Raw genomic sequence first — 26,415 nt, 5'->3', positions numbered from 1 at the left:
AAGTGAAAAGTTCAAGATTCCATGCTCCAGAATTAAGAGGTAACGGCTGTTTCATCTTTTATGAATCTTTTGAAATTACTGTTTCTTAACATGTGCTTTTAGATATTAGAAAGTTAGACTTGTCAAGAAACCTGTTGTCCTCATGGGATGAAGTGATACGTATTGGGGACCAGCTTAAACACCTGGATGTCCTTAATCTCAGGTATGAACTCTTGGTTGCCAAATTGTCAAATACTACAGAACTCCTAATCCCTCCTTGCCCACTCGCAACATCTCCGTGGAAGTGAGGTGGGGAAGATGGGTGGGCCTCAGGCTGCCTCCTGGTAGATGTTTTAAGAGAGGCAGACTTTGGTTTAGTTGAATTTATCTAAGCATAAATTATTCTTCAAGGCACATTGGTTACTATAGTCTTTCAAATAGTCACATGAGGTGGTTCATTAATAAGAAATGTGTTTTACCTTCGATCTGGTGAGGGTCGGGTAGTTACCATATGAGATCTTCATACTTCTTATAAGCCTGGCTGTAAAAGATAGAATCTCTGGAAGAGGTGATACTTAACTGGGGAGTCAAATAGGGGGACTGATGTTATTAAGAGTGTTTGCTTATTTTGAAGCTTTTAACATTTATATTGCTTTAGGAATGAGTAATTTCATTGGGATACTGTTTAACTCAATTTTGATAAGGATTTTTCTTTAATCTACGTATTTTACTAATGTCACAGTTTTCCAGGCCTTCCTGAATGTTTGATAAGTTTTAATCTCAGAACCGAATTATCCAAGGGCTAAGCCAGGGTTCCCCTTTTGTACTTGAACCAGTGAACCAACCTTAGTATACACGTGAGTTGTACAGTTTAACAGGTCTTCAGGCCTAAATTAGTTCTGCTCCCAAATAGGGCGAATAGGTGTAATTTGACCCATAGTGTCTCCTATTCTAGGAATATGGGCAGGTGTTTTTTAGAGGTATATTTTTTCAAAGTGACTGTCAGGATTGAGTACTTTTTGAGATTAAGATCTTGAGAGACAATTTAAAGGACAATAATTTCATCCATTCTGTCAGTAAAAGGTCAGAGTCTGTGTTTAGAGAAGCAAAATTCCAGTCTACAGTCTGGCATGTTACTAAGACTCTTGAGAATGGGACTTTATTTTGCCACATCTTAGAAAACTGAAAAGCTAACCTTAGAAATGCCTGAGTCTCACGTTTTCAGGAATGGCCTCACCAAGCCACTCTCACCCTATGATGACATCTTTCCATGTCAGACACTAAAACGTTTTGTATTAAAAATACGAAAAATACTGGTGGTCTGGCTCACTTTGTTTTTAATAGAATTTCATTGTAAGGTTGAAACAAACCCAAACCCTTCGATTATATTCCAAATTGTTGCTTTCAATGACTGTTTCAGTTAGATCTACTCACATAGCAATAAGCACGGTGTATCTTCTTTTTCTACACAGTGAAAATAAACTACAGTTTCCCTCTGGTTCACCATCTCTAATAGGAATGTTTCCTGCACTGAAGGTTTTAGTCCTTAATCGAACAGGAATAACATGGGCTGAGGTAATCATATGTCTTTGTGTGTGTGTGTTTTAACCCAGTAATAAGCAATTTTAAATTCTTGATTAATAGGGAATCAAAGCACAAATGTGGCTTCGTTTTAATCATCCTGTTATCCAAATAACCAAATTATTTTTCTTGCCTTACAGAAGGAGTTAAAAAACCATTGGCAATAAGTAGAATCTTATATCTAGGAATTCATATTTTATCTCTCTTTGCTTATTTTGATTTGTCCTGGGATCTTTCTAAACAGCAGGTCTCCGTAGCTGTGTGTGATGAGCTTCTAAATGCCTTAGGTTTAGCTGTTTATCGAGCCTTTATCTACCTGAGTTTTTCTGCAAGTGTTCTTTGAGCAGGACTGAGCAGCAGAAAGCCTGTCACATCCTGTTTTTGTTTGAAGTTCAGCCACTATAATTCACTGTTCATTGTATTCAACTGAGCTCAAAAGAAGACTAGTGGATCCTTGGCATTGCAGCCAGTTGAAACTAATATGTGGTACTGGTATTTTCTTTGGAGAGTTTACCAGTTTCACATAGACTCAAAATATTTTATTTGAAAGCCAGGTGCAGTTTAGTACATTGCCAGCAATATTGTTCATCTGTGAAATGCCACAGAAGCACCTCAGTTGGAGGCTAGTTGCCCTTTAGCTAAAATCAGCTGTGTACCTTCTTTTCTAGTATGCCTTCTGTTATAAGTTACTCTTCTCCAAGTTTAGATTTAGTACCATAACAGGAACGGAAGATAAAAAGTCAGGTGGTAGAGATGGCAACAAAGTTCAAGTGAGAAAATTTAGAAATAGTTGAGAAATTTTGTTCTGATTAGTATATTTACAAACCTGGATTGGCATCCAGAATTGAGGAAAGGTGTTTAACACCAATTTCCTTGATTAAACAAATGATGTCAAATAATAAGAATGTGTTAAATCAGCACCTCCAGTTCAACACTGTAGTTGCCTTACTACAGTTCAGGATATACCTAAATGACACGTTTATACTTACTGTGCTGGTTCAGAGCGTCAAAGGCGTATGCTAGTGTATCATTAAAACGTGGCCCTTTAATGTTTTATCACCTTCCCACCAAACACTCCTTGCCTGAAATGTAGTCTCTAGTGAGATGTCTGTGAGGTGCTTTATTTCTAAAACAGTAACTAAACTGAACTCATGTGGAGGTTATGGTCATAGACACATGAGAACAATCAACCAACAGAGGCCACCGCTTCTCCTAGGTGCTCCAGTGCGCCCCTGGGTGGCCAGTCCTTGAGGAACTGTACCTTGAGTCTGACAATATTTTCATTTCAGAAAGGTAAGAAGGGTTTACTTAAATGTACCCATCACCATTTAGTCATTTTGAATAAATAATTGGTTACAGTTACACCTAACATTCGTTTTCAGAGGACTTGCAAATAAGAATTAGAAAAATGTTTCTTACTGCCTTCACAAATTGGAATGTAAACTAAAACTTCACCAATTGGTTTTAATTTAGGAAAAATCAGGTCAGATTGAAAAGTGTGAATTAAATATTTTTGAAGACGTAAATTTTATTAGTTTAAAATAAATAAGTAATCATTGCTGTTTCTAAATGGATGTTCCAAAGGGTATGCTGTAACAAATTGTGCATTTTAATTAACATTGTTAAGGAGAGCGTACCAAGTTATGTGTAAAAAGCTTGTTCCTGTAAATACATTAAGTATGTTATTGCCTCATCTTTCTCTTTTGTTAATATCATTTAGTTACTGTGTAAAGTTAAATGTAAGTGTGGGCAGATTTAGAACAAATTCTCAATTAAAGGATTCAAATTGAAAAAGATACTGAATTTTATCAGTAAGAATGATTTCATTATATAGGCCAGTGAAGGTATTTTAAGGCTGTGTTTTTGAAAAAAAAAACAACAAAGATATTAAATTACTGTTGAACAAAATGTATTTCCCACACAGGCCGACTGATGTCCTGCAGATGCTCAAGGTATTAGACCTGTCTAGTAACCAATCAGTTGGTGAGAACCAGCTGTTTCTAATAGCACATCTGCCCAGGTAATTTTGCTCCTAAAATGCCCATTGCAGTAGTGCTTAGTAAATGTTTTTTATTGTTGTTGGGTGCCGTTGAGTCAATTTTGACTCATATATATACTTATAGGATTCCCTGGGTGGCGCAGACGGTTAAGCACTTGACTACTAGCTGAAAGGTTGGTGGCTCAAACCCAGTCAGAGGCACCTCAGACGACAGGCCTGGCGACCTGCTCCCGAAAGGTCACAGCCTTGAAAACCGTATAGCGTAGTTCTATTCTGCACCCATGATGTCACCTTGAGTCAGAATCAACTTGATGGCAACTAACAACAACATGTATACTTTCTCAATAAAAATATGATAATGATGATGGTATTTCTAAATTGAGTTATTCCCTTTAGGAAATTCTTATTTGAATTCATTTAGAGACTTTACTTTTGAACCATGTATAGTATACTGGAATGAATAAATTGACCCTGGTGATGATGCCAGATGTCTTCATTCCAAACATGATTTTGAAGTGAATAGTCAGTTTTAACAATAATTGAGAACCTTCCTTCAGATACCCATTTCTTGAACCATTCTTTTTTTTTTTTTTAAAAAAATCAGCTTTATTGATACTTAATTAGCATATTATACAATGCACCCATTTGATTTTTACATTTCAGTGATTTTTAGGATATTCATAGAGTTGTGCAATCACCACCACAATCAATTTTAGATCATTTCATCACCCTGCAAAGAATCCCGTGCCCTTCAGCAGTCACTCCTCATTCTTCCCACCCCAGTCCCAGACATCCACTAGGCTACCTTCTGTCTCTGTGGACTTGCCTATTCTGGACATTTCATATAAAAGGAGTCATACAAGATGTGGTTCTTTATGACTGGCTTCTTTCACTTAGTGTACTGTTTTCAAGGTTCATCCGTGTTGTAGCATGTATCAGTACTTCATTCCTTCTGTTGTCTAATACCTAGTCCATTGTATAGATAGACCACGTTTTATTTATTCACTCATCAGTTGATGGGCATTCGGGTTGTTTCTGCTATTTGGCTATCTTGAATAATGCTGCTGTGAACATTCATGAACAGGTTTTTGTGTAAACATGTTTTTATTTATCTTGGGTATACCTAAGAGTGGAATTGCTCGATCATATGGCACCTCTTTATTTTACCTTTTGAAGAACTGCTGGATCATTTGCCGAATCAGCCACGCCATTTCATATTTCCACCAGCAGTGTGTGAGGGTTCCAATTTCTCTACATTTTTGCAAGCACTTGCTATTGTCCATAGTCTTGATTATAACCATTTTAGTGGCTTTGAACTGGTAGCTCATAGTTTATATTTGATTTCTCTAATGGCTGATGATGTTGAGCATCTTTCATGTGCATACTGGCTATTTGTATATCTTACTTGGAGAAATAACTATTCAGATCCTTTGCCAACTTTTAAATTGGATTATTTGTCTTTTTATTGTTGATCGTAAGAGTTCTTTATATATTCTGGATATTAGGCCCATATCAAATACATGATTTGCAAATATTTTCTCCCATCCTAGGGATTGTCTTTTTATGGTATTTTAAATTCAGAACTTTCACACACAAGTTTTAAATTTTGATGAAGTCCAATTTATCTATTTTTTCCTTGGTTGCTTTAGCCTTTGATGTCATATATAAGAAACCTGATCTGGGGTCGTAAAGATTTATATCTTTGTTTTCTTTGAGGAGTATGATAGTTTTCAGTTCTTACATTTAGGTCGTTGATCCATTTTGAGTTATTTTTTATATGTGGTGGGAGGTAAGGGCCCAAGTTCATTGTTTTGCATGTGGTATCCAGTTGTCCCAGCACCATTTGTTGAAAAGACTTTTCCTTCCCCATCGAATGTTCTTGTTGAAAATCAACTGTAAGTGTGTAAATGTAAGAATTTATTTCTAGACTCTCAATTCTATTCCACTGATCTCTATGTCTGTCCTTGTACCGGTACCACACTGTCTTGTAGCAAGTTTTGAAATCAGGAAGTGTGAATCCTCCAACTTGGTTCTTTTTTAAGATTGTTTGACTATTCTGGGTCCCTTGCATTTCTATATGAATTTTAGTATCATCAATTTCTGCAAAGAAAGCCAACGGGGATTTTGATAGGGATTGCATTTGAATCAGTAGATTAGTTTGGGGAGTACTGCCATCTTAACAGTTAAGTCTTCTGATCCATGAACATGGGATAGCTTTCCATTTTTTTAGGCCTTTAATTTTCAATAATGTTTTGTAGATTTCAGAGTATAAGTTTTGCATTTTTTTTGTTAAGTTTAAGTATTTTATTCATAGTTTGATACTGTCATAAATGGAAATTTTCTTGATGTTATTTTGGATCGCTCATTACTATAGGAATGGGTCAGATAGATTTTTTTCTCTGCTTCATCCAGATTGTTCTGTCATCACATCTATTTTTGAAACCTGTGCCATCTGCTCATATTAATGTCTATTCAGGGAAATGTCCTCATCTTTCTCAGTGACATTGTGCCCACTATATAGTCCCTCTCTTTATCCATTTCCCCTTTTTGTTGTTACCTCCTGATGCTGAAGAGGGTAACAAAACTGTATCACCTATAACCTACAGCTTACGTTTTATGATTTGAGCAGGACTTCACCTTCTTATTTGCCTCTTGCTGACTTTTTAATCTTATTCCTATAACAGCTGTTCTAAACCTTTCACTCTCCTCCAGCTCCGAATCTGGTCTTTTGTTACTGAGAGAGAATACCAAGCCATCTGGTATGAGCTTCCTGACTTTCTTCTCCTCTAACTCAAAACTTCTCTCCTATTTTAAGTCTTCTTTTTCTGTCCCAAAAGAAGCCTTTCTCCTTGTTTCCAAGCTTAAGCCCTTCAACTGTACTGTTAATCTCATTTCCTCTTCGGGATCTTGTTCATCAATTATCCTTTCTCCTTTTTATCTCTGATGGCTTTCTTCTACTGGCTCTTTGCCCTCTGCTATTGTACTAAAACACTTTCCCTTAACCCTGCCGTGCTGGTAAGCTGTTCCCCTATCTGCTCTCCTTTCAATACTAAACTTCTCAAGATACAGACTGTAATCACTCTCTCCTCACTGATGGCCCACTGCTCATCCTCAGGCAGCTCCACTCTCACTGTTCTGTTATAAAAAGGCCACAGATAAACCTCTGGTTTCCATTGGCCTTTATAGACCTCATTGGACGGGGTTATCTAGTCCCTCCCTCTTAAAGCTCTTTCCTTGACCTTCCATCAGTTTTCCTGCTACTATGACCACTTTAGCGCATCCTCCTTTGACTTTTTTGGTTCTTTTTTTGTCTCTACATCTTAGGTCATGGATTCTCTTTTATTTCTATGCAAGTCACACCAGATCTCTAGCTCTTTGCTCTCTTCTGACCTAAGTTTTCAAGTGCCTGCTGGGTGTCTACATAGTTGCCTATATAGTGTTCTTCTTGGCATTTCAAATCTACCATACCCAAAACAGTGCTCCTTTCCTTAACTACAGCTGGACCAGATTCTGGTGGCCTCTCTATTTCGATTACCAGCACCATCAATTTCTGTCAACTTTGACTCCTCCTTCATTGCCTCCATCTGGAATATTATTAGAATTTCTGCCTCCTCTGTCCTCTCTTTCCACCCTACCACCCACTTGATGCACAGTTCTAATATTTTTCCGTTCACGATACATCTCCTCATTGCCTAGGAAATAAACCTTGGCATTGAAGACTCTTGTGATGTGACCTCAGAATACCCTCTGCTCCTACCAAACTGGACTTTTTCCCAATACTAGTTGTAGGCGGGGGCTTCTCTGCCCTCATGGCTTTGCGACACCATTCTTTTTCTGAAATGTCCCCTCATCTCTCTTTGACAAAGCTCAACTTTATTCTTCAAGGCTCTGCTTAAGGGCCCCATGCTTAGTGACGTCTTCTCCATCCTCCTTTCCTCTGCACTCACAGCTTTTATCACGTGGTGCTCATGCTCTCAATTATTTATCATATCGTCCTTTGAATTATGGTTACACATCTTATTTTCTCTACTCATTAAACTTGATTATGGGACCACGTCTCCTTCCTCTTTGAAAGCCATTTAGCACCTGTTACATGACTATAGAATCACTAGAATATAGTATAAAGGGTCTACTTTGCATATGCTCAAGTGGACATTATGGTTTCTAAGTATTCTATATAAGATGAAAAAATTTAGAAAAAAATGTAAAAACTAGTCTGGTTGATAGCCCACAGCATTTTATAATGCTGTATGTAATTATATGTAACCAAATTTACATTTCTTAATTTCAGATTAGAACAACTAATCCTCTCTGACACTGGAATTTCTTCTATACATTTTCCGGATGCTGGAATTGGTATATAAGATTAGTATTTTCCCTTGATACTTCAACTGTTTCTTTCATTTCTAGCATGTAACTTTATTCTTCTTTTTCTAGGGTGCAAAACATCAATGTTTCCTTCCTTGCAATACCTTGTAGTAAACGATAACCAGATATCACAAGTAAGAGCTTCTTCAGAATATGCATAATGCATCATCGCTTATTTGCACACTCATGGAGCTTGCAGGTTCCTCCTTCTATTAAAAAAAAGATTTTAAATTGAAAGAGAAATGCTTCCTCACTTAAGTAGACTGCCTGTCATTTTAAATGACACGGGTATAGAGTAAAAGTATGTGGCCTTTGTAGTGGGGTCCTTGTGCATGGTCCAATTCAGCGCCTTAGGTTACAACTAGGGACTTCAGCATTTCTGTTGTTAGCGCAGATAATCTGAAGAAATACCCTGAAACATCTTTCTTTTCTTTTGTTTGGTCTCAGTGGTCATTTATTAATGAATTAGATAAGTTGCAGAGTCTGCACTCTCTGTCCTGCGTAAGAAACCCCCTGACTGAAGGAAACAAAGATGCCCAAACTATACGCCAACTCATTATTGCCAAAATTGGTCAGCTGAAGACACTGAACAAATGTGAGGTGAGTGGTAGAATAATGAGATATTTGTTAGACTAGAAAGTCAATTAACACACTCTCCTAGCGAGACTATCAAAAAATGGAAGAAGAAATTACGTTTGAATATTGTAAAGGGTATCAGATGTCGTTTCCCTCCAAGTGGTAAAATGTGTCTTTGCGCATCTGAAGTAATCGTGGTTCATTTCCTGCTCCTCAGGAGGGAGGTTGTATTATACTTCTTAGATCAGCTCAGGAAAAACCTGGTGCCAACCTGCTCCCTGGCCTGATTTATTGTCATTTGATGAGGGGTGAGGAGTACTAGACACTTTCTCCCATTTCTTGGGCGGAATGTCGGCAAAAGGAAGACAAAGCAACACAGGTTATTTATCCTTGAGTTCTCAGCCTCTCCTCCCCGTAAAATTGGGAAGGCCATGATTTGTCAGCATGTTCGTTCTTCACTTGAACAAATCGGCTCCTCTGGGGCAGGTGCGTACAGGCTGACTCGTTTACAGGACCTTAGGCATTGGGGATAGTTTGGAAACTGGCTCCTGGGTGAATAGCTTCATGAAGGAAAGTAAAAAATGGAAATTCTTTTTTTTCTCAATAAACTCCTAAATTCTGTCCGTATTAAAAAAGAGAGGTGAAAACTGTAAGTATTGTTCCTCCCACTTTGATTATTCTTTTGGGTGGGCAGTGGAAGAAGGACGAGGTGGAGGTGGGGTGTATAAAACACAGACAACTTGTTAGAAAAGTGCCTCAACAGACTTGTTTTTATTTCGCGTCCACATAGATTCCCTTAGAGGAGAGGCGTGGAGCTGAGCTTGATTATCGGAAAGCCTTTGGAAATGAGTGGAAAAAGGCTGGTGGGCATCAGGATCCAGACAAAAACAGACCAAATGAAGAATTTCTTGCAGCCCATCCCAGATTCCAATTACTCTGCCTCAGTACGTACAGTATCAACAAGCATTTTTTCCTTTCATGGACTTTCATGTGGAACACATTTTTTTCGTTGAGTATCAAAGGAAGTTCTTTTTGTTCTTTTCTCCCTTTCTTGGGGCTTTTTGAACTCATCCAAATGGACTATAGATACTTTGCTGGGGCTGCTCCAGCAAGTTGCGAAGAGATCATTGAAAAATTCCCTTTAGAGAAGATAAATCAGCAGCATTTCTCAGCAGAAGGGACCCGGAAAGTCTGTTTAGGTTCCTGAGAGAGATTTCTATTTGGGAAGCGGAAAGCACTTCTTAAACTTAGGTTTCTCTCATCTTTGCGTATACCTGCCCGAGACTGTAGATTTCGGGTGTTAGGTACCACTCCATACTATAGGAAGGGCAGGAAGCACTCAAGTTTCTCTCAACCTTGGCTAACAACTTACGTAATTTTAAAAATTAGACTCTTCAGGTGGAACACAGGCATTCGGTTTTTTAATGCTACCCAGACAATTCTGGTGTCTTCTGAGAGCTCAGAGGAAGGCTGTTCTTTCCAAGCACTCTTTTGTGGGCTCACTGCATCCACAGTTTAGGCATTTGGTACGCAAGGTGGTTCCTCGGAGCTTCTAGCCTGGTTCCTCAGGCTTTGAAGCCACAACTTCATGATTCTTTGTTCCTGATGTACTTTCCATTTTGTTTCGGCTTCATTATTATTCCAAATTTCACTTTTATGCAGCTTCCCTTTTTATCTATTTCCTAATGCAAGCAGCTGACTGCATAAAGGCTTCAGGCTGGAACATTATCTTTGAAGAAGAAAAGCTACCTGTGGGAGTTGCTTTCAGGTTACTCCATTAGCTGGCCCCATCTCCTGGCATTCTCAGTCACTAGGGGACAGGGACGGGAAGTCTCCCTAAAGCGCACCTGCAGGTATGGCTCAGCATTTCTCTGAGAGTGCCCGAGGACAGAGACAGATTCATGGACAGTTATGGAATTTTGCCCTGGATTGTTTAGCAGATGTTCGAGCCGGAGAAAAGGGCTAGCAACGGTGTTGAGTGCCCAGCCTAGCGCTGCACCGTCTCGTTGGAACTTGGTCAAGGTGCTCTGTGAATCGTATCCTTAACAGGACCAGAGATAAAGGGAACTGTTCCCAAAGGGAAACGCTAAACAGACGTTTTATGTATTTGGCGGACTCAACTTGCTACTTTGAGTCAGGACATTATTAGTGTGTAAGAACAATAATGTAATACACAAGTTATGGGAGATTCTGCCCTTGCAAACGGTTGCTGTCCACATCTCCTAAAAACGACGAAACAGACCAAGCCAAACCAACCAAGAAATAAATGAATAAAACAAACAACTAAGTATAAGGGAAGCAGATCCCTGGTTAGCATACCAGCTGCTGCTGGGTTTATTGTGGGAAAGGAAAAGGCTGTGTTGACATTTCGCTATGAAACTTTTTTTCTTGTAGTGCCCTGTAGTTTATCTTTTTTATTTCTTCTTAAACAGAATATGGTGCACCTGAAGATGAGGAACTCAAAACACCACAACCATTTATGCTCAAAAATCAGCTACTAGGTAAGGAACCCGAAATTCAAATCCTGCTGATTTGTGTTCAGGCTCCTGGTGCTGGAGCAGGCAGTGATGACCCCGTAGGGGTTAAGTGTGTTTCTCTTAAGTACTTTGATTTTTAGCAAAATGATGAATTCTCAAAGTAAACAAATTGAAATCCTTATAGTTAGCATTTTTGCAAGTCCCAGACTTTAAACTCATTTAGTAGTGTTATAAATGTAGGAAGTATATTTGAGTAGTGAACTAAATTGTGAATTGCTTGGAAATTTGTGCTTTTTCTTACACTTGAAAGCCTGGCTAAATTGTCAGTAAAGCTATAGAATGTTGGTGGTTATTTTTTGTTGTTGTTAATAGTTCTAATAAAGTATTAATAGGAGGAACTGTAAACATCAGGAAGACCTATTCCTGTATTAGGGTTTAAGCCAAGTTGCACTGAAGAGATGTATCATTTGGCAATGCATGGGGTCACTGAGTTGGGCCAGCTCGCAGCCGCTAATAACAATTAACTTGCATGTGTAATTCAAATCCTTACTGTTAAAAAAAACCTGTTGCCGTCGAGTCGATTCCAACTCAGAACTGCCTTGTAGAGTTAATCCTTATTATAGAAAGTATCAATTAACATTTTTCCTTTTTTTTTTAAGAGCTGACGATAAAATATCCTAATCAACTTGATCAAAAAGTCATAGAGAAAAAATTGCCAGGTAAGAAGAATGAGCCTATCCTTGTATTTCTGAACCCTATTTGATGGCCTAGATATGAATCATCTGAAAAATATTTAATTCATATCTGAAAGTGTAGCCCTTCTGAGGTTACAGATTTTTACTAGTCTTTTATGTTGTAAGATACAATTATGTTAATATCACTCTCCCCCAGAAGTTCAAATATCCCAGTTTTATCAGCTCATCTAGAAAACAGTGCATTAAAATTTGAAGCCCCTGCATATGATGACATTTTAAATCAAAGGCATGAGCGTATGACTGGCATAGCTGTTCAGAGGAGTTTCCCAAGCCCGTTGCTCGGAGTTCTTAGATTGTTACTCTGGGGTTTTTGCTTGTTCAGAGATATGGTCACATTGGGTTCAGGGGTCTGTCTTGTCATCCATGATACAAGACAGGACATATGTCACTCTAGTCAGGGCCTCTTCACAGAGCTGGAGTCCTTGTAGAACCAGTTCTAAGCCTCTCCCTTTTAGTGGACATACAAGTTTTCTTAGGGAAAAAAACTACTTCAGGACTTTATTTAAACATTTGTAATCCTGGAATTGGAGCCCTGGAGGTGCAGTGGTTACGTGCTTGGCTGCTAATTGGAAGGTCAGCAGATCGAACCCACTAGCCAGCCCGTGGAGTGATGTGGCAGTCTGCTTTCATAGATTACAGCCTTGGAAACCCTATGGGGCAGTTCTACACTGTCCTTTAGGGTTGCCGTGAGTTGGAATTGACTCGACGGCAGTGGGTTTGGTTTGGGGTTTTTTAATACTGGCACTAAATTAGTTCTATTCATAAAAATAAGTACTTTTGTGTGAACAACTTAGGTTAACATAACTTCCCTTAAACTTTCATTCAAAAGAAAAATTAGTCTTTTTCTTGTATGTATGATACTATGGATTCTAAACGTTGATCACAGGTAAATGCTAAAGATAAACAGGTTAAATTTAGAGCTGTGAGAATTTAAAGAAGAAATGAGATATATATCACCCTATATGACTCTGGTAAACTAATTTGTTTGCCTGTCACTGCAGTAAATTCACATTGATTTTTAAATTAGTTTCTATCAAATAAAACAAGCTTATCATGTTATTGCTTATGAAAGGCCATCATTGTGCTCGAAGAAGTACCTTTCTGATTGGTAACCTTTTCCGTCTAGTGTTAATTTATCAGTATTATTTCTCCATTTTTATTTACCAGCAATCCAGATTCTGTTCCTAAGTGATGTGTAATATGAGGTATTAAATGTATTATATAATGAGGTGTTAAAATTAGTGGTTATCCCTTCATTATTTTCAAATGTAAATGCTGTCAATAAAGGCACTCATGGGGACAGACAAGTACAAGAGGGACAGAATTTCTTGATAATGGAATCGGCTCTGAACATCTTTTACATTTTTTGTTGTACTTTCCCGATATATAAAATCAAAAACCCATTGCCACTGAGTCAATTACAACTCGTAGCAGCCCTGTCAAATCAAATCAAATCATGGAGGTGTTACCACCAGGGCTTTGAACCGATTCTGTCTGGTTTGAACCACTGCTGAGAATTTGTATTTCTAATAAGTTCCCAGAAGTTATACATAAGAATCACCTGGGGATCTCATTAAACTCTAGATTCTAAGTCAGTGTATCTGGGTTATAATTCAGTATATCATCAGCTACTCCTCGGGGAGAGATGTGGCAGTCTGCTGTCATAGATTACAGCCTTGGAAACCCTATGGGTCAGTTCTGCTCTGTCCTTTAGGGTCGCTATGAGTTGGAACTGACTTGATGGCAAGGAGTTTGGTTGGGCTAGAAATATAGAGATAGTGATAGTGTGCCCAACACCCTTCTCTTGTAACAGACTGTACATCTGACTAATGTCCCAGTTCTTCTGCGGTTCAGTTACCCATTTTGGGACACCCACAGTATACTTATTTGCTTCATGCTCTGATTTTTATGAATCTTTAGGCAGAAGTAGCAGATATTAGAGTCACCCATAGAAACTATATGTAATGATTACTGCTTAAGCTGCTTAGAATCTGAGTCCTACATTCTGTAAACTCAACGGTAAGCCAGTAGATTACAAGGTTCTTACTATTAATTCTTATGCCACATGCTGTAAATATTAAATAACCTTTAAAAAAGTGGTAGAGAAGTGTAAAATACTGCAGTGCTATTTTTTTCCCCATCAGACTAGCAAAAAGTAAAGAAAATAATCATACCTAGAGCTGGCATGAGAAATTAGTACAGCCTTTCGTAAAGCCATGTGGTAAATGCTATAAAAATAAAGAACACATATATGCTCTGACGAAACATTCTATCTTGTAGCATTTGTTATAATGGTAAAAATAAAAATCTTAACTGTTTACCAATGGGGAATGCTTGAATAAATTCTGGCAGAGCTGTACTACACAATCTCCCCTATCTAGAACTGTGCTGGCCGGTATGGCTGCCAAGGGCCACGTGGGTGATTTACATTCATTAAAATGAAATAAATTCAGTTCCTCAGTCATAGGAACCACATTTCAGGGGCTCGGTAGCCACATATGACTACCATATTAGACAGTGCAGGTTTAGAAGAACTGGCATAAAAAGATGCACCATCATATAATAAATACGTTGTAGACTAATATCTATTATGATGCCCATATACTTACATCCATTAAACTAACAATGGTTAGAGGGAGGTAAAAGGACAATTGTTTCATATTTTCTGAATGTTAAGGTCGTCATTTATTACTTCTGTATTAAAAATGCTAATGCTACTTAGATTTTAACTGTCTTATGACCAAACTTTGTTTCTAGCGTGAATTAATGTCCTTTTCCACCAAGGTGTGCAGAAGTTAACCTAGCACTAAAAAAAAAAAAAAAAAACCTAGCACTAACCACCCTCCAAATAGTGAAAACCAGTTCACCTACACCCATACAAGAGCAAATTGTGTGGATTAAAATTATAAATATCTATGAAGTGTCTGTATTCAATACATAAACAAAAAAAAGGACAATTTTTATTCTAAAATATAACATTTATTATGACAAGTTGCATAAAAACACAGCTTATACAAAAATGATTTTGATAGAAAAATATTTGTTTGAATACATTGTGATATCTGTAGGAACACCATACTATTGCTGTACCTCCAGCTAAAGCTTCAGAGAAAACTATATTTTTCATAACCAAAATATCCACTATTTACCACAGCCTATCTTTGGAAAGAAGTTGATAGTGTTTTCTGAACAAACCAAAGCATTTACTCATTTAAGTTACATTCCCATGCCTGGTGGTCACTTTTACGTGTGTGTTAGTTCAACATGGTTACATATAATACTTAGAGAACGGCAGCGCTGGAAGGGACCTTGTGGATCATTTAGTCTACCCTCCTTATTACAGATGAGGGAACTAAGGCCAGAAAGGCTAAAAGACTTCCTCAGGGTGCCAAGTCCCACTCCAGTGCTCTCAAGTAATTTATAAGTAAGCAAGCACAAAAGGCTTCGCAAGAAAAGCTAATGATTTCACTTACATTTATTCCTCTGTGCTGAGAATACTATTTCTGGTTTATCCAGATTAAGGAGGAAATATTAAACACCATTGAAATGGTATGAAAACTGTTGTGAAAGGGCACTTAGGTCAAAACATTGGCTTGCTTCCCACATCTTACCAAGTAAGTCGTGAGAAACTGACTTTGTGGTCCACTTAATAGGTGAGCTGTTCCCTAATTATTTACTTGGGTAAATTAATACTAGGAAATGACAGAGCTTGTCATTGCAATTGTGTTCTTATCATGTGAGCTTATTTTACAGGTCAATTGTCATTTGAGAGCATGGATTGTTTTTCTTTTCTTTTGACAGTCTCCATGACAATTCAGAAAGTGAAAGGATTGCTGTCACGTCTTCTAAAAGTTCCTGTGTCAGAACTTTTGTTGTCCTATGAAAGTCCTAAAGTAAGTTGCCCAGCAAAATACAAAGTCAAGCTTAGTTCTCCACAGTATGACATGCTGTTAAAATTACAAGTGTATAAGTAACATTGTTTGATCCTCAGTGGAGGCCACACATCTGTTTTTGGCTGTAAGGGTGGCCTACTGTTTGGTGGGTATATAAAACATGCTCTGTCAGATATTTCTTAATCACTCCCCCTACCTTTTTCTTTTTCTTTAAATTTTAGATGCCAGGCAGAGAATTTGAACTAGGAAATGACCAACAGACATTACAGTTTTATTCTGTGGAAAGTGGAGACTGTCTATTAGTACGATGGTAATAGCCAACTATAAAATTCAGAGGCCAGACTGTTTCTTGTGACTGGGGCTCCCTGGAGTTAATTACTGAAACAATTCTACTGTCAAAAAAATACAGGGTTCTACAGCTTGCCCTAAAGTATAGAAAAGGTTGACTTTTTCATTGGAAAGAGACCATTCCCAGGCTTGTATATAATAATAAAGGCTTTGTACCTACTGATTTTGATTTTATTTCATATTTCTCTTCACAGTTCATCACTGCATTGCATTATGTGAGGATTTAAATATTAAATAGAAACTAGCTAGCCTAATGTAATCTGAACACAGTTAAAGACTAGTTTTAATGGAATTCTCTATTGAAACTGCTGTTTTAAAAGTTTACTAACATGATTTGGTTGGTCATTTTGGGAAAGGTCCCTTAAACTCAGGGAGGCCCACCCTCTACTATTTATAACATAGATGCTATTGTATCTCTTCTTAGTTGCACTATATTTAGAGTACTTTAAAAAAAAATCACATGCTATACCTAAATTGAGTGTATCTTCATACATCTTTCTATAGCTTTCTATAGATTACCATCTTTGATTGAAATTCACTTACATTAGGTAAACATTCGGCAATGATAGGAGGAAAGCAGAGTTAATTCCTTCCAAGTGTCAACTACTTAGAATTATCCTTCCCTACAGCGCTAAGCCCTGAGAGTTGTATACTTATACTCACAAAAATTTAGTATTTTTTTTATAGGAGTACTAAGCTGTGCACTTCAGCATTTATGTTAAATGGCAAAAGAAAATAAATAAACCTCTTTAAAACCAAGGTCCAGAACTGAGAATTATATCGGTTTCTTTTCAAGTTGTCCACTTCATTCAGAGGATCCACAAAATCTAACATTATTTCCAGAAATCCCCAAACTTTGGTATGACTACTGCACAAAGTGATCACACAGCATTTCTGTGAGTTCTTTTGTCCCTTAATCGCCCTTACTGGACTGTACAGAGCTCTTCTGCAGTCCAGGCTGAAATTCACTCAGTTTCTACTCAAGCTTTCTGAAATAGGCCAAGTTTTAACCATTAACTAATACATTCTATTAGTTAGAAACAACATACTAAGGTTTAGAAATATTTTTCTATTATAAACAATTTGATATTTTTCAAATATTCCAATATATAAGTAAAATTTTTTCTTATGCTACAGTATCAGTTCATCTTTAAAGAGGAAATTTTGTGCAAACATTAAGAAGTACCACATTGGTTACTGGTCCAAGTGCCAGCCTAGAACTATCCTGAAGGACCACATAACCTCAGGCTTTCCTTACTTACACTCAGATTATTATTCGCCTTACCCTCATCTTTAACCACTGCTCATTAAAACCATAATTATCTTGCTTCGCATTTACAAGGATCACCGCACAATTCCTTGAGTTTCCACAGTTCTGTGAGCTCCTGTGAGGAATACTGAGGGGAAGACAACATGCCGGTTTCACAAGTCTTCTCACACAACCAGAGGCTGTCCTATTGGAAGACAAAACAAAACCTGATTTGAGAGTTGTGAAACTGTTGTAAGAGACAGAAAACCTGCACATAAGCAACTTAGATATTCTAATGAAGTTAAAATTATTTCAAAGACAACTCAGATAGTCAAGGTACATGCAAACTCAACTCCTGAGAACTACGGGGCGGTACCCATGATCCTGGAAAGTACCGTGTGGTTGATTAAAACAAACAATGGAGTGTGCATGGATTAAGAGTTAGCAAAGGGAATCCCATAAACAGAAAATTTGGGAATCGCAAATGGAGAGTTTCCCGTTAGAGAAAAGATGGTTATGTAGTCGTATAATACTGCCAAGCGATACATCTGTTCAGTACAACATGGCTCAAATTCTAATACAGGAATAGATCTTATTAATATTTAAAATTCCTTCTATTAATATTTCTTAGAATTACTACCAGTGACCATTCTGACGGAAGGCTTACAATATTCTGGGGGACTGTATTAAAACCAAAAAAACCCACTGCTGTCGAGTCGGTTCCGACTCATAGCGACCCTGTAGAACAGAGTAGAACTGCCCCAAAGAGTTTCCAAGGAGCGCCTGGTGGATTCAAACTGCCAGCCTTTAGGTTTGCAGCTGTAGCTCTTAACCACTATGCCACCAGGGTTTCCTAAGTGCTTTATAATATCTCATTTAATTCTCACAATAACTCTGTGAGGCAGCAATTATTTCCCTTTTAGAAATGAGAAACTAAGGGAGATTAAGTACCTTGCTCAAGGTCAGGGTAAATTAGGTAGGAGCGGTTAAAATAGATGCCTGTCAGATTCATAAGCCCAAGATCATAACCACTGAACTACTTCCTAGTTAGGGGAACTGGCATGTTTCCAGCAATACAGCAAAATAAATGCACAGAGATATCCATTCAATTAGAAAACACAAAACGGTAGACAAAAAACTATCCTTTCTAAAGCATGGCTGAAAGGAAAAGAAACAGGAGCAGGGGAAAGTGCCGGAGTTAGCGTGTGCCTTGAGGACATCTGATGATTCTCCGGTTTTAGAAGGCCACACCCAGGGACAGGAGCCTGACCAGAAACTCCCACAGAAAGCTAGGATCCCAGAGAGGCGATACCCTCCGTGGGTGTGGAGGAGAACAACACTTTCTGTAAGAGGGGCCTGTCTGTGGCAGCTTGACCCTGGGTGGAATGGGGAAGTCTCTCCTGGGCATCGGTAACCACAGCCTACGCTAAGGTAGGCATGGAGCTGGTTGTCAGTCTTCGTGGAGCCCCAAAAGTCCCAAGCCTGAAATTCAAAGTGTTCATAGATGGTAGTGTCCTCAGGTGCACGGCAGAAAAACATGTAAATCCTCCCTGCAGGAATGCATTTTAAATAAAGGCTCAGTCTCTAAAGATGAGCTCACAACACAAAAGAAAAAGTCTCTAAATACATCAGTAAACAAACTCCGTGAATGCTCCATGAACGAAAGTCAGTGGGAACAACTACACAATCAGACCTGCATAACTGCAGGTCTTAGAATGACCAGATACAGAAAATAATTATATTCAGTTTTAAAGAAGTTAAAGAAGGGACTGAAGATATGACAGAGTAAGACTGTCAAAGCCAACGAGTAGAGATTTGGGTTTATTTCTTGTTCAGCCTTGGACAGACAGTAAACTGCTTTGGAGTTCCAGGTCTCTGCAGGGCCTCCACTGAGCAGGTGCTCCACTTTGTCTTCTGCCCCCTGCACATTCTATGGCCAAAGTGAAAGCTGAAAAGAATCCAGAATTCAACAGAAATCTCTGAGGCAAAAGCTAGCTTTGTGCTTACTTTCTCCCAGGGCTCCCACTTCCCAGTTTTGGTCTCTGTGGATTCATTTCTTTTTTTCTGCCACAATATATATTTTAAAAGATGTTTTACAATAGTGTACCTAGTATTTTATTTGTATTAGAAGTGTCATTCCGGACTTTTAGACTGCATACTGCCAGACACTTCAGCCAACTGATTCTTAAGTTTTAAGGCTGTGAACTATTTCTGATCAAATATATAAAACCTTCTTTGTGGGTGGGGGAACTTTCACTCAAAATATTTCCTTTTGGTTTAGACTCATGAAAACACTGTAGGAGAAGTAAGTAACCCAAGTGATTATGAATTAAATCAAGAACATACTTATGATGCTAGAAGAGCTTCATTTCACTGTTTCTGCCCAAGGTTTGATATTCATCATATAGAAACCTTACTTCTTTAACCATGATGCCAGCCCGGCCCGCCCCCCACTTCAGGCTTGCTTACCTGATACCTTTTAGGTCCTATAGCTGCCATCCAAATGCCCATGCTCACATCTTCACCCTATACACGTCCCATGAAGTTTAAACACAAAAATTTAAATGCTATTTCATCTGTAAAGACAATGCCACACCCACTCCCATAATAAATAATTGATTTCTCTGTCTTATAATTAATAAGAAATGCCAAACATGGATTAAACTTTATACACCAAAAGAAGAGCTACATATGGAAGAGCTAGTGGCTGTTAACAGGAAACACCCATACCAGAATGAAATGAGAAGACTACACCTAGGAGAGAAGACAGCCTACTCTTCCTCCAGGGATTATACTTGTAAATATAGGCTGAAAACATAAAGTAGGCTCAAGAAATAGAATTTAGAGCCAAGATTTGAGGGATAGTGGGAGTGTGTCGCTAACCTTTGAGGAATGATTCCTCTATAGAAAGAATAATGTGATTTTCCCAACATAGGTTGGCTTTGCTTTCAGTGATACTGGGCTAGATTAAACTTGGTCTGATGAGTGGACCCTTAGGTAGGAACCCTTAATTACCTGATAGGTCTTTAATCTCTCTGAATTGCTTGCCAGCCAGTGGACAATGTCTCTGGAGATAACATAACCTGAGCCACATGCAAAGGCAGGGTAAGCAGGACTGGGATACTCTAACTCCTGCCATTTCCCAGTTCGGTCAACTGCCCAATTCAATCTGAAACTGAGATTAAACATCATTTGGCTTCGTTGTTTTGTTCTGACATATATCCTACCACTTGACTCCTTTATTATCATTATAAAGGCTAAGAGATTTGCCAATTTGCTTGTAGAAGCAAGGGAAGATGAATGAGAAAATATTTTCTAATCTAAGGAAAGGAATTAGCACTTATCCAGTAAATGTTTTATAGAAGAGACTGGCATATTCTCTCATAGCATTTGTTGAGTTTCTGAATGGAAAGTATCAGATCACTCTGTATACAAAACCCACCCCCCCCGAAAAAAAAACCTCCCTGATCGATACTGTATTCCTGAAGAAGCATAGAAAATGGTTTCAGAGATGTGCCGCAATTTATTCTAAAATAAAATGTATCACAGCTTCTCATTTGAGTACCACTTATTTTTAGGGGGTAAGGATAAAAGCCACATTATATTAGCCTGAGATTTTTCATTAATTTTTTTTTTCCTCTAATTGTAAAGTAATAAAATACAGCAACCTATGAGACCAGTAGGAAAGTTTCATATCTCAGCCACATTTTCTCATGAAAAATGACTGGCATACTTAATTCTAAATTAATTATATTTGATCAGGTACATGAAAGTCAATGGACGAAAAATGTTCAACTTACTTTCCCCACCAAAAATTAGGCCCATCCAGATTTTTCTGGGCAATTCTGTTAAACACAGCTTCTAAGTCTATGTAACAGTCGTCATCTGTCTTCAGCAGTAAATCGAAACTAGTTGTTTCCACAGTCCTGTTGGCAAAGATGCAAAAATCGGCATGACCGTATAAGGAAACAAAGCAGCACCAATGCAATGACATCACCGACACCTTCGTTCAAAACTATACCCGTACCACCTGTATGCGGTTTCCGTTTCTTAGTCCTCAAATGCTGAGAACATTTCTTCTAATAGATGATTGCTGCTGTCAACTACAGTCCTCACTTGCTAACTGCTAAGTACATAACAGAGAGAAAGTACCAAGCTGACTTTGAAGGGCGGGGAGTAAAAAGAACACAGTGAGGAAGAAATCTGGCTGAAGTGGGGCAATGACCAAATGTGCTTCACGTCAGGCTGCCCAATCTATGAAACATTTAAACTTTGCCCCATTTTTTTTTTTTTTAATAACATTTTACTGTGTTTTCGGTGAAAAGTTTACACAGCAGTTTAGGTTCCTATTCAACAATTTCTACACAGATTGTTCAGCGACATTTGTCACATTCTTCACAATGCATGAACATTCCCATATTTCCATTCTGGATGTTTGTTTTCATTTATCTAGTTCCCCTGCCCCCTTGGCTCCATTTGTTCTTAATAGTAAAGGCCCAGGATAATGGGACAGGTGTGATCCATGGCCTCTCACCCAGGAACACTGCTGACCAAGAATTGGGTTCTCTGCTACTATGTATGTGACCTTCAAGGTATTTTATGGCTTAAAAAAACTGAGTTATAACACTAAAACATATTTCCCCCGGGAGTAATTTCCAACAATTAAACTACTATAAATGACCTTTTGGAAGGCACAAGAGGGGTGACTTCATTTACCTAGAAATAAAAAAGAAATATTTAAGGGCAGCCAGAAGCAAAATCGACTCATTTCCACTGACAACTCCTGTACATCTTTGTTTTAAAAAAAAAACAAAAAAAAAAAAACTTGTTACAGAATCAACCAGACGACAGAAATCTGAATAAAAGAAATCTGGAGAAAGTTTCATTAGGTCAAAGAACAGTTAACAATGATGGGTCCACACAAAATAGCATAAGGCTGTTTCTAAAGTTTATTTCTCATTAACTTATGTAAGGCATATATAATATTTACTTGCTAATTAAAAATAAAAAGGAGCCCTGGAGCAAAGTGTAACTGCTCAGCAGGTAACCAAAAGGTTGGTGGTTTGAAACCACTCAGTGGCTCCATGGGAGAAAAGACCTGGCGATCTGCTCCCATAAAGATTACAGCCTAGAAAATCCAAGAAAACAACCAATGTGGCAGTTCTACTCTGTCACATAGGGCTGCCATGAGTCAGAATTGACTCAATGGCACCCAACAATAACGATAATTAGAAATAAACTTTTGTGATACAGGACATTCAGGTAACTGACAAATCAATTAAAATGAATAATGAAACTTTACAGTGTGGAGTGCAGAAGGGTGCAGTACGGGTAGGTAGGACCCAGAAAGAGACTTGATAGGTTACTGCCCTAATTCAGGTGGAGAAGATGTGGGCTCCAAATAGATAACAGCAGCAGAAACTGGGGAGAGGCTAAGATTCCAGAGATACGTAAGGAGTTAGAAGAGAGAAAAAGCTAAAGGCAATTATCTGAACTAAAGTGAACTTCTACAGTTACGAATTATGTCCCTATAATCCATTACCGTCAAGTCAATTTTGACTCACAGCGACCCTACAGGACAGAGTAGAGCTCCCCACAGAGTTTCCAAGGAGTGGCTGGTGGATCTGAACTGCAGTCCTCTTGGTTAACAGCCGAGCTCTTAGCCACTGTGCCACCAGGGCCCCTATGTCCCTATAGAAAGTCCTAATACGCCGCAGTTTTTGATTTCCCATTTCCAATCCCACTCCTCTCCTCTTTACACCCTTGCCTTGTCGTCATCTATACCGGGAATCCCCATTAGTGGCCTCGAGCTAAAAGAAGGTTCTTTTTCTTATTACAGTTGTTCAAACTTGGTATTCTAGCAACACCCAAATTGCCAATCCTCATTTACATCCATCCACAGGACCCCTCCAAAATCATATTAACTTGCTCCAACTATAAAACATCACCCTCCATACACTAATTACAATGTCTACCCCTCAGGACCCAGAACCATGTCCTTAAAGTACTTGATAAATCCCCATTCTACCCAGGGAAACAGAGGAAAAGACAAGACAGACGCTGAAGCTTACTGATAAGGTTTTAAGAAAGAAAAGACAAAGATGTGAACAGTCTTTGTAAGTTGAGCCTAAACAAAGATATAGTTAGAAGGCTTTCATTGTGCACTTATAGATAGTATCGGGGGACTTAACAGCAAATTATGGGATTCTATAAAAACAACAGTATCAACAATAACAGCTATTAAATACAGCTTAAAATTTAATTAATATTGATATATTAACTTAAATAACAGTAATACATAATAATAGCTATTATTATAAAGGTAAGAATTACAATAAAATGCAAGAAACACTGGAGGGTCTGGGAAGATATAAATATGATAGACTCTAAGGGTGGGTGAATTTCAGTGTGCCATCTTATGCAAGATTTTTGGAATCAGGGCAAGTAGTTTTAAATGTGAGTCTCTGGGCGGCCTAAAGGTTGGCAATTTAAACTCATCCAGATACGCTTTGGAAGACAGGCCTGGTAACCTGCTTCCAAAAGGTCAGAGCCCTGACAGCCCTGTGGAGCTGTTCTGCGCTGCACACAGGGGTTGCCATGAGTCAGAACTGACTCCAGGGCAACTGACGACAACAAACGGTTGTAAGTGGGAGGAGCGGAGAATGGACAGAGAAGGTGGATGCTGGCTGAACGGGACTCGGAGAAGCCGCCTGGGTGTGAGTGCCTTGAAGTAGAGGATTTAGGTAGGTGGGTACGAGTACAGCTGAGAATGGACCACCATTTTCAAACTCACTGATTTTCATCTAAGGCTGACTTGAGACAACCATGGCAAGTAGGAATGACTCAAAGTGAATCCATTTTTGCCTTGTTTTTGGTAGATTAATATCCTTCATATTCTGGACTTGCTACTTTAAATAAGAAAAGGTGTTTAGGTGTTTAAAGGACTTAGTTTTAAACATCAGTGTTTTGAAGTTGATATGTTGTTTCTACATCAAAAGAACAATAAGATAAGTTCTAGCTACCCAACATTTTTACAACTTACCATCTATAGAAGTTCAATAATTTTGCAGGAACATTTCGGTAAGTGTCGACGACATCCACAAAAACAATATCGTTATAGATGCTGCTTTCCTCCTTCAGTAAGGCATCTTCCTCATGGAGATTAGTTATATGATCAGTAAGTCTTTGAGGACGAGAATGAAGGCTTTTTAGGAGAGCATCACCTTCTAAAAGGAAAAATTGAGAAGCTGCAGAAAATGCTGTTGCAAACTTAAGATCCAGAACTTCTAATATGATCCACACTAAAACTCTTTTTCCAAAGTAACCTTACAGAAATACAGCTGTTAGGAACTTTGAGGTAGAGAAATGGGAACTCCCACGCATTGCTCGTAGATGCATTTGGGGAGCAATGTGCCAGCATCTAGCTAGGCTGAAGTGTGTATCTTATGACTCAGTAAGTCTACTTTTAGATATATCCCTAGAGAAGTTATTTCACGTGCTTACAAGAATATTCTCTGCAGCACCGCGGGGCCCAAGAACCTGTATTTTTAACCATCGCTTCAGGTGACTGATGTAGGTGGACCACAGGCTACCATTTGAGAAATATAGGCCTAAATGACCTCTGGGTCCCTTTCAATTCTCACGTTCTACTGTAACGCCTTTTTACTTTAATTTAAAGATAAATATATACAGTTTAACACTTGAAGCAAAGATCAAGTATCGTAAAAGTAAAATAACAGGCAAATAGTTGGTAGTAAGATAAGAATTGAAATTAAATACAGGCCCTTTAGACTAATGAGTTACACATTTCCTTTTGTACTGCATACATCTAAAAATCTGACTATAAATTAATACCTGTGTATGTGTTTTCAACCTGATGATCTAAGTGCTATTTAAAAGAATCATGACTTGCAGCCTCTCAAACTCTGGTAGATATCACAATCCATCTAGGGAGCTTGCTAAAACACACACATACAAGCTCAAACTCTAAATAAAAACAAAACAAAAACCAAACCTGTTGCCATCAATCAATTCTGACTCATAACAACCCTATAGGGCAGAGTAGAACTGCCCCATAGGGTTTCCAATGAGTGGCTCGTGGATTCAAACTGCCAATCTCTTGGTTAGCAGCCAAACACTTAACCACTGTGCCACCAGGGCTCCCAACCCTAAATGAAAAAAAACCCTAAATATTCCCCCTTAAATCAGGAATAAGGTAAGGATATCTGTTCTTGCCACTTCTATTCAACACTGTACTGGAGGTTCTAGCAAGAGCAATTAGACGAGAAGAAAAGAGAAGGCATTCAGATTGGAAAAGAAAAGGTAAATCCTTATTCACAGTAGAAAACCCTAAGATATCCACACACACACAAAAACATTACAGCTAATAAACAAGTTCAGCAACATTGCAGCCTACAAAATCAACATACAAAAAATCAACTCTATCTCTACACATTAGCAATGAACAATCTAAAAATGAAATTAAACAATTCCATTTACAAAAGCATCAAAAAATTAATATTTAACCGGCGCTTCACTAAAGGTGACATTCAGGTAGCTAACAGATACATGAGGAAATGCTCACGATCATTAGCCATTAGGGAAATGCAAATCAAAACTACAATGACATTCCACCTTGCTCCAACAAGGCTGGCGTTAACCCAAAAAACACAAAATAATAAATGTTGGCAGGGTTGTGGAGAGACTGGAACACTTATACACTGCTGGTGAGAATGTAAAATGGTACAACCACTTTGGAAATCTAGAAATAGAACTACCATTCGATCCACCAATCCCACTTCTTGGAATATATCCTAGAGAAATAAGAGCCTTTACACAAACAGATTTATGCACACCCATGTTCACTGCAGCACTGTTTATAATAGCAAAAAGATGGAAGCAACCAAGGTGCCCATCAACGGATGAATGGATAAATTATGGTATATTCACACAATGGAATATTACATATTGATGAAGAACAATGATGAATCCATGAAACATTTCATAACATGGAGGAGGAGCTGGAAGGCATTATGCTGAGTGAAATTAATCAGTTGCAAAAGGACAACTATTGTATGAGACCACTATTTAAACTATTGAGAAATAGTTTAAACAGATAAGAAAATATTCTTTGATGGTTATGAGAGGGGGGAGGGAGGGAGAAGGGTATTCACTAATTAGGTAGTAGACA

General features: G+C 38.3%; 2 protein-coding genes across 3 annotated transcripts in view; one reads left to right on the top strand and one right to left on the bottom strand.

Moving 5' to 3' along the window:
* The window catches only part of TBCE (tubulin folding cofactor E), a 61,289-nt gene extending 45,347 nt beyond the window's left edge, over positions 1-15,942 (top strand). For both annotated transcript variants that reach the window (XM_049868681.1, XM_049868682.1), the window contains exons 6-17: positions 103-202; positions 1,452-1,554; positions 2,777-2,853; positions 3,485-3,580; positions 7,851-7,915; positions 7,997-8,061; positions 8,375-8,527; positions 9,294-9,447; positions 10,936-11,004; positions 11,640-11,699; positions 15,537-15,628; positions 15,850-15,942. In XM_049868681.1, the coding sequence (XP_049724638.1) occupies positions 103-202; positions 1,452-1,554; positions 2,777-2,853; positions 3,485-3,580; positions 7,851-7,915; positions 7,997-8,061; positions 8,375-8,527; positions 9,294-9,447; positions 10,936-11,004; positions 11,640-11,699; positions 15,537-15,628; positions 15,850-15,942 (1,127 nt within the window). The remainder of the gene's footprint in view (positions 1-102; positions 203-1,451; positions 1,555-2,776; positions 2,854-3,484; positions 3,581-7,850; positions 7,916-7,996; positions 8,062-8,374; positions 8,528-9,293; positions 9,448-10,935; positions 11,005-11,639; positions 11,700-15,536; positions 15,629-15,849) is intronic.
* A 1,342-nt stretch (positions 15,943-17,284) lies between these two features.
* Positions 17,285-26,415, bottom strand: part of B3GALNT2 (beta-1,3-N-acetylgalactosaminyltransferase 2) — a 48,267-nt gene continuing 39,136 nt past the window's right edge. The window contains exons 8-12 of the mRNA XM_049868683.1: positions 24,268-24,451; positions 21,026-21,151; positions 20,241-20,400; positions 19,695-19,751; positions 17,285-17,430 (exon numbers count right to left, since the gene is read on the bottom strand). Of these exons, the coding sequence (XP_049724640.1) occupies positions 17,296-17,430; positions 19,695-19,751; positions 20,241-20,400; positions 21,026-21,151; positions 24,268-24,451 (662 nt within the window). The 3' untranslated portion in view covers positions 17,285-17,295. The remainder of the gene's footprint in view (positions 17,431-19,694; positions 19,752-20,240; positions 20,401-21,025; positions 21,152-24,267; positions 24,452-26,415) is intronic.

This window comes from Elephas maximus, chromosome 24 (genome assembly GCF_024166365.1).
Source record: "Elephas maximus indicus isolate mEleMax1 chromosome 24, mEleMax1 primary haplotype, whole genome shotgun sequence".
Taxonomy (NCBI): domain Eukaryota; kingdom Metazoa; phylum Chordata; class Mammalia; order Proboscidea; family Elephantidae; genus Elephas; species Elephas maximus.
This window is presented reverse-complemented; position numbering and strand designations above follow the sequence as displayed.